The sequence below is a fragment of the Anser anser genome, assembly GCF_964211835.1.
Source record: "Anser anser genome assembly, chromosome: 4".
In the NCBI taxonomy this organism is placed as follows: Eukaryota; Metazoa; Chordata; class Aves; order Anseriformes; family Anatidae; genus Anser; species Anser anser.
In genome coordinates this window covers 51,554,461-51,569,100 of record NC_139724.1, presented here as the reverse complement: position 1 = coordinate 51,569,100, position 14,640 = coordinate 51,554,461, and the positions used below count along the sequence as shown (strand labels likewise).

General features: G+C 36.8%; 1 protein-coding gene across 2 annotated transcripts in view; it reads left to right on the top strand.

Moving 5' to 3' along the window:
* The window catches only part of SLAIN2 (SLAIN motif family member 2), a 36,010-nt gene extending 21,541 nt beyond the window's left edge, over nt 1-14,469 (top strand). The window contains exons 6-9 of one of the 2 annotated variants that reach the window (XM_083835670.1): nt 597-734; nt 5,511-5,588; nt 9,946-10,264; nt 11,767-14,469. In XM_083835670.1, coding sequence (XP_083691796.1) covers nt 597-734; nt 5,511-5,588; nt 9,946-10,264; nt 11,767-11,833 — 602 coding nt within the window. In that variant the 3' untranslated portion in view covers nt 11,834-14,469. The remainder of the gene's footprint in view (nt 1-596; nt 735-5,510; nt 5,589-9,945; nt 10,265-11,766) is intronic. The other variant, XM_083835671.1, reaches the window with a different exon arrangement.
* The last annotated feature ends 171 nt before the right edge of the window (nt 14,470-14,640 follow it).

The following is a 14,640-nucleotide window of genomic DNA, read 5'->3' as shown; positions in this document are numbered from 1 at the left end:
TGTAGAAGATCCTTAAATAATCAGTACTAGCTGAACAGATAGTCAAATGAGATGTGAAAGAAGAAGCGTAACGTTTCTTTAATTTTGAATGTTGTGTGTTGACAGTTTCTTTCCAAGTGCGTGTCGGTTATTTGTTGTATAATATGCTATTGTGAGGCTGGGTAGTCCCAAATGTTGACTGAAAAATTACAGTATGTTTTTAATCTTCAGGCAAGCATTGTATATTATAACTTTATTGATGAAGACTTTGGGAACTATGCCAAACTGCAAGTTAGGTTTCTCTGTTGAATTGCTGTAATAGTAGAACAAAACCCAGGGAATTATAATGTAGACATGCTTCAATTTCAGAACATGCCATGACTGACTTTTTTCACCACAAGTGAGAACTGTTCATTCTTCCTTTTTTATATAAATGTTTTGTATATGATGCATCTAAAGAACTATAATGTAACAAAATATGCATTTAAATTGCTGTGTAGTTTATGTACGTAACTGTTCGTGTCACTTAGATTTTTGGTTTCAGCTATTGGTTAAGAGCTTGGACTTTGTCCAGCATTTGACTACATATAGTGATATCGTTGTGTTGTTTCATACAGAAAAACTAAGGCGTAGTCTTCCAAACCTGTCCAGGACATCTAATATCCAAGCTGAGTCTGTGAAAAACAGCAGAAGTGACTCAAACTTCCAAGTGCCAAATGGAGGAATACCTCGCATTCAACCTCAAGCCTCAGCCAGTAAGTACTTTTGTGGCATTTCAGCATATATGTTAGAATCGAGTGGTGGTACTGAGATGTTTTCCAGTGTCATGGCACAGAGAAGCACTGCTTGCCACACTGGCAATGCTAATTTTGATTTTAATCACATTTGTCTGGAAATTTCTTTTTTTGGTAAAAGAAATCAGGTATTGAATATATTCAAGGGATGTTTGGTCTCTAATTAAAGTATCATTTGTACTGTCCTAAAAGCATATACAAAAGCACTATAAAGAGTGTAAACATAGTAGTGTTAGACATTTCAGAAACCATTTATTTTCTGAGATTAACAGAAGGTATAATGCCTTATACTGTTGAGTTTTATTTTCAGACCACAAAAATGTATCAGGCTACCAAAATACTTATCTCAGTTGGGTTTTGCTATTTTTAACTAGTGAAACCTGATCTGAAATCATTCGTGCAATTTTAACTCTCATTTGCAGTTTTTCTTCTTCTGTTCTGTCACCTGACAATTCTGTGTTCAGATGCAGATTTTATTTTTTTCAAGTGGCAGTGTTTCTCGGTAAAGGTTTGGGTGAACCTGCATCCTGTGAAACAAATTAGCCCAGTGCTGGGTTAGTGCCTGCTAGTTTGTCTAAAAGTGAACTGCTGATATGAGAATGCTGCTAATCTCTCAAGTCTCCTAACAACGATGACCTTAAAGAAGCCAAAGCAAATGAAACTTAAATATTCAGTGCTTCTTTATATGTCAATATTGACAGTTCCTGTTGTTTAAATGTTTCCTGACCATTTTATTTTAAAACAAGTTTCAAAATGAATAAGACTGTGTGACATTTTCAAAGGAAGAACAGGTTATGAATATCATTATTTGTAGAGCTTTGAACTACAGAAGTTCATCAGTAATCTAAATATTTGGAAAGTAATGTAAGATAATATCTGTGAATGAAACTAATTTTATTTTTACCCGTTGAACAGTAAGTGCATACTGGTGTACCAATTGGCCTTTTTAACTAGTCCTTTCAAAACAGTGGGCAAATACAACCAAATACAGTTAAGTACAGAATAAGGAATACAGATCTTGCCAAAGACTACAAAATTTCTATCTTCGTAGTGACTCTGACTGGATGTAAGGGTTGTGTGTCCCAAGTGTGTGATACTGTAGGCAAATCTGCACAGGTTGTATTTGGTGTTTTAAAACTGAGCGAACTTGAAAGGGGAAAGCAAAGAGGGCAGCTTAGCTGGTCAGAAAGCTATTTCCGAAATTAAAAGTATATTCACAGTGAAACTTTATGGAAAGATCAGACAGCAAAAGTCTCGATATTCAGTATTAATTGAGTTACTGCATTGCAGGAGTATGACTTATGTTTATACATATTATAATTTTTTTTCCAACTGCTAGATGGATTGAGAATCATGGAGACTATTAGGTAAATTTGTTTGCTTTTTATGGGAATCTTTCCCCAGATATGAACCACTCTAGGCCAACTTACATTTCAGTGTAAGTTAAGTATAATTAACAAAGCGCAGATTTCTAGCTTTTACAGTTTCCCTGCTCTTACAGATGTTTGTCAGAGTCTTGCTATTGACAATCGTAAAACGGTTTGTGTATGAAGTCAATGAGTAAGTATCTTTGCTTAGCCTGGATTAAAAAAAATTCCTCAAAACTGTACATTGTATTAAAAAAATACAGAATTGTGTCTTTTTTCCTGTATACTTTTTGTTTTATTGGTTTTATATTTTGTCACCTTGCACAAAGCACTGTTAAATTGCAGCAAATTTTTGTTTTCCCTTGGCAATGACTTCCGGGTCTTGGGATTCAAAGCTTCTTCATACCTGCTAGTTTTGCATGAGCTTACCTTTGCAAGGATGCTGGCTTGCCACCTGAGGTCACTACTTTTCTCTTTGTCAAAGATCTGCTGTTCATAATTTACTTGCACATTTGCTGTGGCTGCAATACTGAACTTGCTATGGTTGCTGGCATTCAAAAATGAGTTAGGAATCCAGTAAGTTTCTGTACAGACAATTCCTGTTACGGTTACATAGGCAAATTGTACATGGCTGATTAAAGAGTAGAGGAAAGATACTTATAGTACATACAATTGTAAAAGGTGAAGACATTTGGTATTACAAGTTTTAGCTGTAATTTAGTGAAAAATCCAAATTTTCTTTGAAAAGGGATTGACTGAGTGAATTCCATATTAGTTTATAACTATTAGAATCTTCCTTTACATCTGGTTCACCGTGCTGTTATGCAGAAAGGATTTCTGAATATGAAAGCTGATAAATATTTTTCACCTTAAAACACTGGAAGGTATGGTAATACTTACATTCTCCAAGGAACAGGTATCTTTTAGACTTTAATGTGTTACAGATTGGAGAAGTCTCTACGTTCAGGTACTACACCACATAGATTGTGCAAAGCTATCGAACTTCAAAGGTGGCTTCCACATAGGAGCTACGTGCTTTGTTGTGGATGGTGTGTGCACGATACTTCTGTATTTAACTAGCATTTATTAACACAGGGATGTGAAATCCTAAAGCAGAATTAAATATAATGCTTTTTCAAAGAGCTAAGCTGTAGATTGTACAAATTATTGGTAAAGTCACTGTAATCTGCTTGCCAAGGTCCAGCTGCTTGGCATATTCAGAATAAAAGAAGAAAGTGATTGTTCTAAGGAAACCAAGTATTCTGGTTCAGTTAATCAGAAAAAAGCATAACTACGTATATTCAGCTTGCACCGTTCATGACAGGTAATATAATAGCATACAGAGCAGTTCAAGAGCAGCAAATAGTGTGGATGAACATGCACTCCATGCTTACCTCAAACTGCATGTTTCCGCAGCCTTACTCAAATTGCCCTGCCTGAAGTTCTTTTTGGTGGTGTAGTGCTCATAATTGCTTAGCTGTTGAGGGCTTTCTTGGCGTCTCCATTCAGAAGGAAGGAATTTTATATATATATTTTAAATTCTTTCCATATCATCCCGCATCTCTGACTTGCAAGGAGTGTAAATAATGATGGGGGAAGGAACTTAGTGCCATATACTGTAGCATATTTAAATCCAGTTGAATGACTTAAGGAGAAACTAAATTCAAGATCATAAATATTGAAGGAAGAAGCTGTTCTTGATTTTGTGTGGTGAACAAAAAAAATTTTTCAGTAAAAAATGGTGTTATGGAGTACTTGTGCACAGAAAAACTCTGGCCAGTGGTAAGCTTCACTAAATTCCTTTAAGAAAACAAGTCTAGGAAGTGTCATTTTTAAACATCTTACTGCCTTTAATTGGCTGCTTATGGGTAAGCCTTAAAAAAAAAAGTTTATGACAAGACCATGTGCCAGAAGTTGAATGAGAACTGGATACTGCTTCTTGCTTTGTTGCATTTAGATTCTAGTTAGTGGAATGATTTTTTTTTCTTAATAGCCACAGGCAGCATTTTATCATGTTTATAGACACGTTTATTCCTTTTTGCTGTTTGTTGAAAACGACAGGTTTTAGTTAGTTATTAAGATCAACATGAATAGACCACTTAGATTTTCAGAATGAAAGTAAAACACACGATGAAATTCTTTTATAGCTCACAAAATACTGCAAATTTGCAATACTGACTGAAGGATGGGAAAGGTGGTGGCAATTATATACTATCAAGTTTAGAAAAGAAGGATTAATTAATATTATTAGGATTCTGTTTGTTCCTTCTCCTGCCTTCTTTATAGCATTCACCAGTTGGTGATGGGAATACTGAGCTTCCTTGCTCAGGGTTAGGCTCTTCGTGCACAGCTGTTCCCCCATCTTTCTTCCCTCCCACTGTGGAAATAAGCCTTATTAGTGTAATCAGTTAAAAACAAAACAACAAAAAAAAACCACTGTACACTGAGGTGAGCAGAGGTGATTTTTTCATACATTATGATTTTAACAAGCCTTTGTGTAGGCACAGCTTTATTTCATTGACTGCTTTCCTTCTTCCCTCCTTAAATGTGCTGCAGTGAAAATATGCTGAATCGATGCGTTCCTTCTGGCAATAGATAGTTCTCTCTTTGCCAAGATTCTGCGGCTCGTGGAACATTGGCTTCTCTCTTGGTAACTGGTAGGTAGTGAGGATGTTTCAAGGCAGTATTGGACCTTGAGCGTTACTAGAAAAAAGACAGGACATAGCAGCAATTAAAACATTTTGGCACACTGTCCACATGTTGGCAGCTGCTGATTCTCAGTTTTATGTCTTTAAGTTTGAGTTCTCTTGTGTAGCATTAGATAAAAAAAATGGCAGACATCTCTCCTAATGGCTTATGTTTGCTATAGCTTTCTGATATGATCATGTTCATAATAAGATGTGGTTTTTTTGTATAGTGTGAGATGTTTTTGGAAAACTACTTTAAAATGAAAAGTTTAATCTTGCTAGATCAAGTATGACACTTTAATTTTCATCTTTTTTAATCTAATCTTGCACTCATATTGCTGTAGCATGTTTGCTAGGTGGCTTGTCCTCCCTTTGGTGTAATTTTTTTATTTTTTTTAAATTTTTTTTGGCCTTTCTGGGCTTTTTGCCCTGCAAGAAGCTTTACTCTTACAGAATCTGCGCATTTCGCACTGCAAAATTTCTGACACGCTCCTCTGTAACTCTTTGCCATTAAGAGCAAGCACCATTTAAAAACAAAGCATCACTTCCAGTGTCATAACAGCTTTTTGAGTGTTTTACTCACTCTGTTCCTTGATGCTTCACAAGCGGATGCCATTTTGAAATTCCCAGTAAATTTAGTTTCCTTATCTTAGACAAATATAACACTTCTTGTCTTTCAACAGCTCTGCAAAGGCAGAAAAATTTGCCTCGTGCTGCCTTCAAAACCAAACAGTTTCTTCAAACTCCATCTACAAAAGGAGGTAATTAACTTACAGCCTCTTATCAAGCTCCAGCAGATCTCAGATAACTGTTCACCTGCATTGAATCGCACACATTCTAGATTAATAGTTGCTGTTGCATGTTAAGATTAACTAGTGGATCTTGCTGTATCAAAGTATCTAACTTTTTGGTCTAAACATTAAAAATATGTCCCTGGATCATGTAGGGAAAGAAAAAACTCTGGGGATAAAATCCAAGGATTGGTGACTTCTAGCATTGATCAGTAAATCTGGATTAGAAAAATAGACTTCTGAATCCATATTCACAGGGCTACGTTCGGATTTTTTTGTTGTTGTTGTTGTAACATAAAGTTGTAAAAAAAAACTTGTAAAAAATCTGTTTTGATTCTCAAACAATATTCAGGCAAATGAAAATATCCTTCTTTACTTTGCACTGGAAACAAATGCTAGCAACTTCATCCTTGAGCATATAATGTTGAGTTTTGTGCTCCTGTGCACATGTGCTTGTGCTTTCTCTTTTCCTCTCAAAACTGGATGATAATCCCCAACATATAATAATTTAGTATTTTTCTCTCAAGGAATTGGAGTCTATTGTATATAATATCCCAGTTTGCTAATGGCTGAAGTTGACTTATTTTTGAGAAGAGTACACGATCCAGTTAGACAAGTTTTAACTGATTTGTAATTAATGCTGGCAGCATCGTATGTGACAATCCCTCAATTTCACTGCCAAGATAAAAGCAAGTTCATGGGTTTGGTTTCAAGTGTAGTTGGTCCTGTTGCCTATTACAAGCTTAGATGATTTCATTTTAAAAATATTTCATTTGGGACCAATTCATTTTATATATATATATGTTAGAATCTCTTAAAAATAGTGAGAATCCTTCATGCACATACTGAAGGTGGATAATAAAAAACCTTTCAGTGCTTTAACAACGCTAACTTCTTCAAGTCAACTTCATTCCATGCAGAAAGTTTTATTGCCCTGTCTTCCCCTGAAATAACAAAGTATAATGACTTTGAAACAGATTCACCTAGCTAATAGGAGGTCTCTAACAGTTTTCGTGACATTTCTTACCAAATGCAGAAAATTTGTCTCAGTGTTCTGCTTTGGCATATGACCATCATCTCTGTTCCTTTGCAAATCTTTTTGCGCTGTCTTTCCAGTTGGCCATGCCTTTGCTGTCAGCTGGTTATCTTGAGCACTTACAATGTTGATGGCCTAGTCTGGAGCTGTTGAAATGTACATAAATTTACTTGTCTTTGAGTTTATACTGTTTTCAAGAATTTATTATACCTTAAAGAGGGAGGAACAGAACCCATTCCACTGTCAGTTACGTTCCAGTTTGTCATGAGTCACTGAAAATTAGGACTCAACATGGCCTTTTCAGCTATTTGCTATTTTATAGTCCTTGATACGTTGATTTTCGTGTTTCTCATCTAACCAGGAGATTCTTGGGATTGTGGAAGCATTATTCTGAAATGAAACAACTTTCAAAAGACTAGATTACTATGAGCAATAATTTTGTTACCAGTCTGAATCATTTCATAGCAATGGTTACTATTAAACAACTGCACCTGAATTGATTCTGGTTTCAAGTTGTGGTGCAATCCAGATGATTGTAGGCTTACAGAATCCGACTTTGTCAGGTGGGGATCACTTGCTCCCTGCCCGCAGTCAAGGACGGAATCGCAAGAGGGTGGGAAGTCTAACTGTTGTGACTGCACAGTGCCGCTGAGTTTTTATTATTGCCACAGGTTTTATTGTAGCTGGTTCTAGTTAGTTGTTTAGTTTCTAAGGGGATGGAGTTGTATAGTGTTGTTAAACACTACCCTTGCATGTTTTTATTAAACATCTACCAGTTCAATACTGCAGATGGCTATACAACATCAAATGGATTTGACTAAGGCAGTACCTCACTCTTTTTAATCCTCTCTTACAAATAGGCCAAATCATGTTTTATTAAATATCCAAAACTGCTCCAAGAAAAAAAGATTTCACATGCAGAGCAAGATTATTAGGCGGTTTGCCAATGATTGCATCATGTAGACTGCTTTGGAGATCACTGCACATTGGAAGACAATTAATTCCTTTATGTAAAAGGATGAATACAGCTCTCAGCAATGCCTGCAGCGCTTGTGCTGACAGGAAGCATCTTATGAACTGACAGCTCAAGTTGGAAGCATGGTAAAATATGGTCAACACTGGGCAACAAGAGAACTAATTTGCTGATACTTGCTTTCACTGGAAAAGTGACAAACTTTCTTCAGTTTCAGGTTTTCATTACTTGTATTTCGTACCTTAAACCTATTCCCCATGGTGAAGGTTAGTGCCTGAACTCTCATTAGCAGGCCCAAAAGCTGAATTCAGTTTTTACAGGCTGGCATTGTTCAGCAGGTCAGTTGCTAGCATGGTGCTGTATTTGTATTCCAGCAAGTATGGTGAGGAGAAAATCAGTGGTAAAAGCTCCCTATGTTTAGACTGTTGAATCACTTGGAAATTGCAGATTTGATTACACACACCAGTGTTACAGGCAATTTCACATTTACAACAAAATTTCTAATATGTCATCTGTCCTAGTCCTTGGAGTACTTTCCCACCATTCTTGTCCGGTCATTCTGATGTTAGCGCTTTCCGTAATCCATCATCTGGCTTTACACCAAGGTTTTTGTTTTAAGGGTTTTTATTTATTCTCCTTGCTACTTACCAATTGTCATGTACTGTTGACATCTCTAGCACCGTTTTTGTCAGCTTTTCCCATGTGCGGCTCCATGCTGTGTTTGATTTTGCTGTCAGTGGAAAGGCCCTCTTGGATAATCCAGTAAGGAATCGAATCCAATTCACATCTATAATGACGCACATACTAATCTTCCCGGACATCCCCTAACAGGGATAGCGTCAAAATACAACCTGAAAATACTGCTTCCTCGGTACCCCATTTAGGATTTGTGTTCTTGACACTAGTCACTAGTCTCTTTTTCTCTTACTCCTCTTGTTCTTAGATCTGTCTTGTAAAATGATGGTAAATGCTACATGAAGGACCATCTTCTTTATGTACAACATCTGTCAAAGAGGAAATCAGCTTTGTCTCTGTGTAAAGAAGTTTATTTCATAGAAGAAAAAACAGTACATGCGAGGTCACTTAATGTAGATGTGGTTTTGTTTTCTTTTCCTGATTGATTTGATTGTCCAACTCTTACTGAATCCCACCAAAACCCTAATCAGCTTGAAAAGCTGGTGAAAATCCATTAAGAAGATGCATTAGTATTATAGTAGATTCAAGTATTCTGTTTATTGATAATTTTTGCATATTTTGAAAATATTTTGGATACTCATAAAGAACTGTGCTGAAGATTTGGCGCTACCAAAGGACTTGAATATTCTCTTAGTCAGTATTTTGCTGTGAAGATCAATTGTCATTCATTGCCAGCTGTCTATTAAAATTCATAAGTAATTCCTGTGTATATAATAAATAAGAACTCTTGCTATTGATGGAGTGAAATAGATATGTTGTACAAAAATAAAATGTCAGTGGCATACGTTTGTGTGTGCACCTTGGATGAAGGGCTTGCACAGACAGTATGCTGTCTAGTAGGTCTAACCCTATAAATGGGTTTTTACTGGCTTATTAACCTTTCCAAGGAAAGACTTGGTAAAGACGTGCGTTTTACATACTAACTCAGACACAAAGTATTTGAATTCAGCTATTAGTTATACTGATAATTCAGATAATGTTTATAAGAAGAGGAAGGCTCTAAGTTGTCACAGTTGTCTGATACAAGTTTCGTAGCTGCATCTTAGTCTCTTTGATTTGGGGAGTTGGCTGACCTTTTTTTTCCACCTTTGGACAGTAAATCTTGAACTTGACCATATCATGAGGTGAATCCCAATGCAGTGGACCTGGTCAAGAAGAAGAGCATAAAAGAAACTTTAAGATGCCCTACTCTCTGAGCTTCATCGTTGCAATTGATGAAGCAGAAATATACATAAAAATGTCACATTAGAATCCTGTATTCTTGAATGTGTTGTTTTAGGGAAGGAAATTAAGTACACGTTTCTGAAGCAGCTAAATTTCTTGTTAACAAATAAGTTCACCTCTGTTTCTTTTGACTCGATGGTTATAATGGTTAGAGCCTTAGCATTACTTACAAATCCAGATAAATATTCATAGGAGGTAAATGGAGCGTTAGAATTATAATATCAAAAACACATGACAAAGAGGACATCTGAATTCCTGTTTCTCATTGCTGCTTGATTGGCTGTACTCCATTACACATTCCATGTTGTTTGAATTTTCACATAAAATCATTTCCTGTTTTTAATTTCAGCTATACGGTAAGTTAAGCTTGAAAGTAACTTCTGTATTTTATTTTCCAGTACCTTCTTCAAGTAAATTCCGCTCCCCTGCAGCACCATCTCCCCTAGCTCTCCGACAACCAGTGAAAGCATTTAGTAACCATGGACCCAGTTCTGTTGCTTCTCCAGAAGCCACACAGCTGACGCACAGCAGTTCTTCACCAGGGCCTCTTGGGGCTCAGAGTTCAGGCTTGCCAAGCCCTGCCAGCAGTATTAACAGCACTACTCTTACCAGACCGGCAGGGACAGCAGGGATGAGGAGTGGTTTACCCAGACCCAGTGCCCCTTCTACGGGGGGCATCCCAGTGCCTCGTAGCAAACTTGCACAGCCTGTTCGCAGGTGAGTATGTGAAAGGCAGTCTTGATGTGAAGTTTTCATATTGTACTTTGTACACTGTGTATGGCTGCTGGTCCTTCCTGCGGTTCTTACTTGGGTCTCAAGGCCTTTAGAAATGATGGAAATGGAGACCTCCATGTGGACCATTTGCATGTGTTTCCAAAATAGAGCTGAAGCAAAACTGAGAGAAAAAGACTCTTGAATTAGAATGTAAAGATGAAGGAGTGAAGCTGAAATGAATAACAAAAGATACCAAACTAAGTAAATAAGTGTAGTAGTCTGGGCTGAGAAGGCAATAAGCAATTGTTCTTGCGGTAAAAAAATTAGCAAAATGTAGCTGGCAAGTGAAAATCCATTTGTACCACTGAGTGGCACATCCTGAAGTCAGAATTGTTGAAGTTCTTGTAGTCCATTTGTCAAGCAATGACACCACAGTAGAACAGTTTCTCTCCTTGGGCAGCTAGAAACTTTGGGAAGGAAGACATGTTAAGGACAGAGGGGGCGTTCATAGTATATTCTAAACTTACCGTAAATATCAGTGCAGTTAAGCCACAGGACAAAAGAGAGTTTCCACCTCAAACATAACCTCTGTGCTAGCACCCTGCAGTAGAAGTTGCTTAATGGCAGAGTTTTGGAAAGCAACCACAGGAGGAACTACTTATTAGCTGGAAAGTCTACACGGACAGTTTGTCTTCAGGAGAATAAAAGGTAGTGGTGCACTTAGAATGGCTCTTAATGCCACGCTAGTGTGCATTGTCACTGAAGGTGTCAAGTGGAAGCCATCCGATGTAAGGAAGCAGTCATCCATGAGGAATGTTGAGAATCCCCTTAAACAGAAAGGATAAACACTTGGTCTCCAGTATTATAGAAAAGATGAGACATCCATAAATGGCAAAGTGGGGGAATTTTGTTCTGCAGTAAGTGCTGGGCAGGGGAACAAGTGACTCTCACAATATTGACTGTTTTGCACTCTTGTCAGCAGTGTGAAACTTCATGTAATAAACAGCAGTTGTTTTTTGACAGGAAATTCGTAACGTGCAAAGCGTGGTTGTCCAAATCGCAACTGGTCTGAGAAGTGTTTCACTTATTACACAGCTATTGTTTTGGAAAGTTTAGGTATACAGCATACCGTATCTATACACGATGCAGTAATGAAGTATCTATGAACTTCAAAATTTTGATGTAAGCAAAATGTAATACTATGATATTCTGAAAGAGGATTTCCCTGTTTATACATCATGGAAAAAAATGTCTATTTTTAAATGGCAGGAAATCAATCAGTAAAGTTTTCTGTCTTGTTATGCATGTGTTTATCTGATGTGGTAATTGTCAAGACATAATACATAAACTGAAAATGCTTTGGGGTTTATGTTAAGTAAACTATTGCAGAGAAGCAAATGAACAAAGTGTATATTTTATTTACAAAATGTTTAAGATATTATGTATTATAGATGGAGACTTCAGCAGTTATGTATGAAACTAAAAGATATCTCGTTTTATTTTAGATCATTACCCACTCCTAAAACCTATGGTAACATGAAAGACGAAAGTTGGAAAGATGGCTGCTATTGAACTGCAAAGTGTAATGCAAAGTTCCAGTGCTCATGGATGCTTCCTCACCAGACTAACAGACAGCTCGATTATACAGACTGTTCAGATGTGACTTTTGGGATTTGTAAAAATTCCAGACCTCTCTGTCTCTAATTAGCACAAACTGGCAGAGATTATAAAGCAGCACTTTAATGACATCTAACATCAGATGTTTGGTGATCATACAATCACTTTCACATTAAATTGCTCTCAGTTCTGTTGTTGGTTTTTGTTTTTGTTTTTTTTTGCTTGCTTGCTAAAAATATATCAATTTGAGCATTTACGACAGTGGCCAATGTCTGGGCAAAAACCTAACGAATGCCAAAGAAATGCCCATCTTGAAAAACAGCAAGTATAACAGTCAACTTAGATTGTCCAAAACTTCATTTTCGACTGTTTTAAATCAGCAAAATGATTGGTAAATATGTACTATTAAAACAAGACCACATTAATCAGAGTGGGTATTCTGATTGCAGACTGCTACAGTGCTAACAAAACATTGCTCTTCACAATTGTTTGAGATTCTCGTTGGGGAAAGTGGTACGTACATCCTTCAGAAAGAATCAGAAGTTACTCTGGAGGCTTAGGTAGAACAGTAAATAGTAGCCATGGCTTTTATTAACATTGAAGGTTTGAATGTAGCAGACGTACACAAACGCAATAGTATAGATTGCATCTTTCCGATGTTGGTTTATCAGCTTTACATGCTCTTATATGTTTGATTGCCAAAAGGGCTTCGTATCAGTTGTACAATCTTTCTAACCTTAACGTTTCTGGCTCAGGAAAGATGGCCTTTGCTATTGTAGCCACATTTTTAACACATGGCACGCTATTTGGGGAAAACTTTTTTTTATAGCAGGTTTCCTTGAAAAGGAAAGAGGAAGTAGTAATGTTAATTTGTTCTAATACCATACCACTATGCTTGCAGCCTGGAACACAACTGTAAATGCTGGTAGTTATGGAGAAGGAAACACAACTATGCACTTGTAACATACAAATTTTAAGGTAATGAGTTGACTCTTGATGCCAAATGATATTCATTTAGGTGATGTTCCATGGTATGAGGGAGTTTTCTGTATCCTATTTTTTTACTTTCATCCATTTCTTAAATTGGTTTATTTTAAATTGTAAATATTTTTACAGAAGATATTGCCCATGTAAGTGTGTTTAAATATGTACTTTGCCTTACATATGTGTATCTTACATTACTGGTAACAGAGTATGAAACCTGCTATGTCTGTTTACAAGCTATTAAATTCCTCCGGTGGCTCTGACTTATTCTAACATTCACGTTTTGCTCAAAGCAACTCATTCATATAATTACCATTTGAACCATTGTTTTCCGGAAGACATCATGCAAACATTTGTAACAAAAGTTGTATTGGGTGGGACTAGTTAAATGGAAGGGATTTTGTTTGAAGCTTTTTCAGTATTTTGGATGTACAGTTGATGAAGTAACGGAATGTGAATGGTATCCTTTGTGCAATGACTGACGAACACTAAAAGTTGGATTGGACGGTAGGTAGCCTTCAGCCCCGTTAGTATCTGAGGTTGGAACTGCAGGTGTATTTGTGTATTTTGACTCCCACCACTAAGAGGATAACTAACCCTGAAATTCTGGCACTTGAATTTTAGGCTAGCGTTAGCATATTCCTGGATGAAAAGCCATGCAATACTACTTGAGTTGGAAGAAGCCAAATAGGAAGGAGTGAAGACTGATTTGCAGCTCTAATTACTCCAGCAGCTGTAGGCAAGTTTTGGATTGATGAGCGACTTCACACTCCAGACCAAAATCTGTGCTGAGACTTTGAAGTCGGGGTATCAAATATACTGTAATTCAGTAAGATCTCAGCAGAAGTAAAGAAACTACCTTGCACCAGTAGACCACTCCTAGGCACTTATCTAGCCTCGTGTCACTTGGCGGCGCAGGTAATGGACGTTAGTCAGTATCATGTAACTAGTAAGCAGAAGGGATCAAATGCGCCTATTCCCATAAAAGTCTGAATTCTAACATTTCAGCTTTTCATAAAGCAATGCTGCAGTCTTCACTGACAAAAAAAATAATTTTAATTGGTGGATTTTATTAAACGCTTAATAGACTTTTAAATTTTGAGATTCAGTTCAGATGAATATTGGGGTTTTACCATGGCTGCATCAAACTGTTGTAATACGTTTCCTTAAGTTAAGTAATTCATCACTTGGGTAAGTTCAGCTTCAGTTCTATAAGCATTCTTTTCTCTGCCGTTCTACTCCCCCTGGAATACAGCTAACGACTTCCTGAAAACACAGACTATCTGTTCACTAGAAAGCCTTTGTGCATTACCAGTTTATTGATATCAGGAAATCATGGGGCTCTGTGTTTAGAGATTACTGCAGAAGTGTGGAAATATGGATTTGATAAACTAGTGCCTATGATTTACTTAACTTATGTTTGATATAGTAGTAAGGGTTTTATGAATGTGGATTACTTTGTGTGCCAACAGCTCGGAATTGTTGTATGTATGTAGGCAGAAAGACTTGTTCTGCTTCCAAAGTTATTTAATTTTTTTTTTGTGTTTGAATGTTTTTGTAAGTGTTAAAAGTGTAAAAATATATATATAAAATATTCTTACCACAAAGTACTTCCTGGGTCATTATTTTTTACAACAAACTGTTCATAAAATCTTTTACATATTTAAAGGGTACTGTTTTTACAGATTTGGGCTTTTTTTATTGGTTAGTCTGCTTTTCAAGCACTGTACTCATTTTTTCAATACTTACCAACATTAGCTACTGCCCCCTGCAATTCA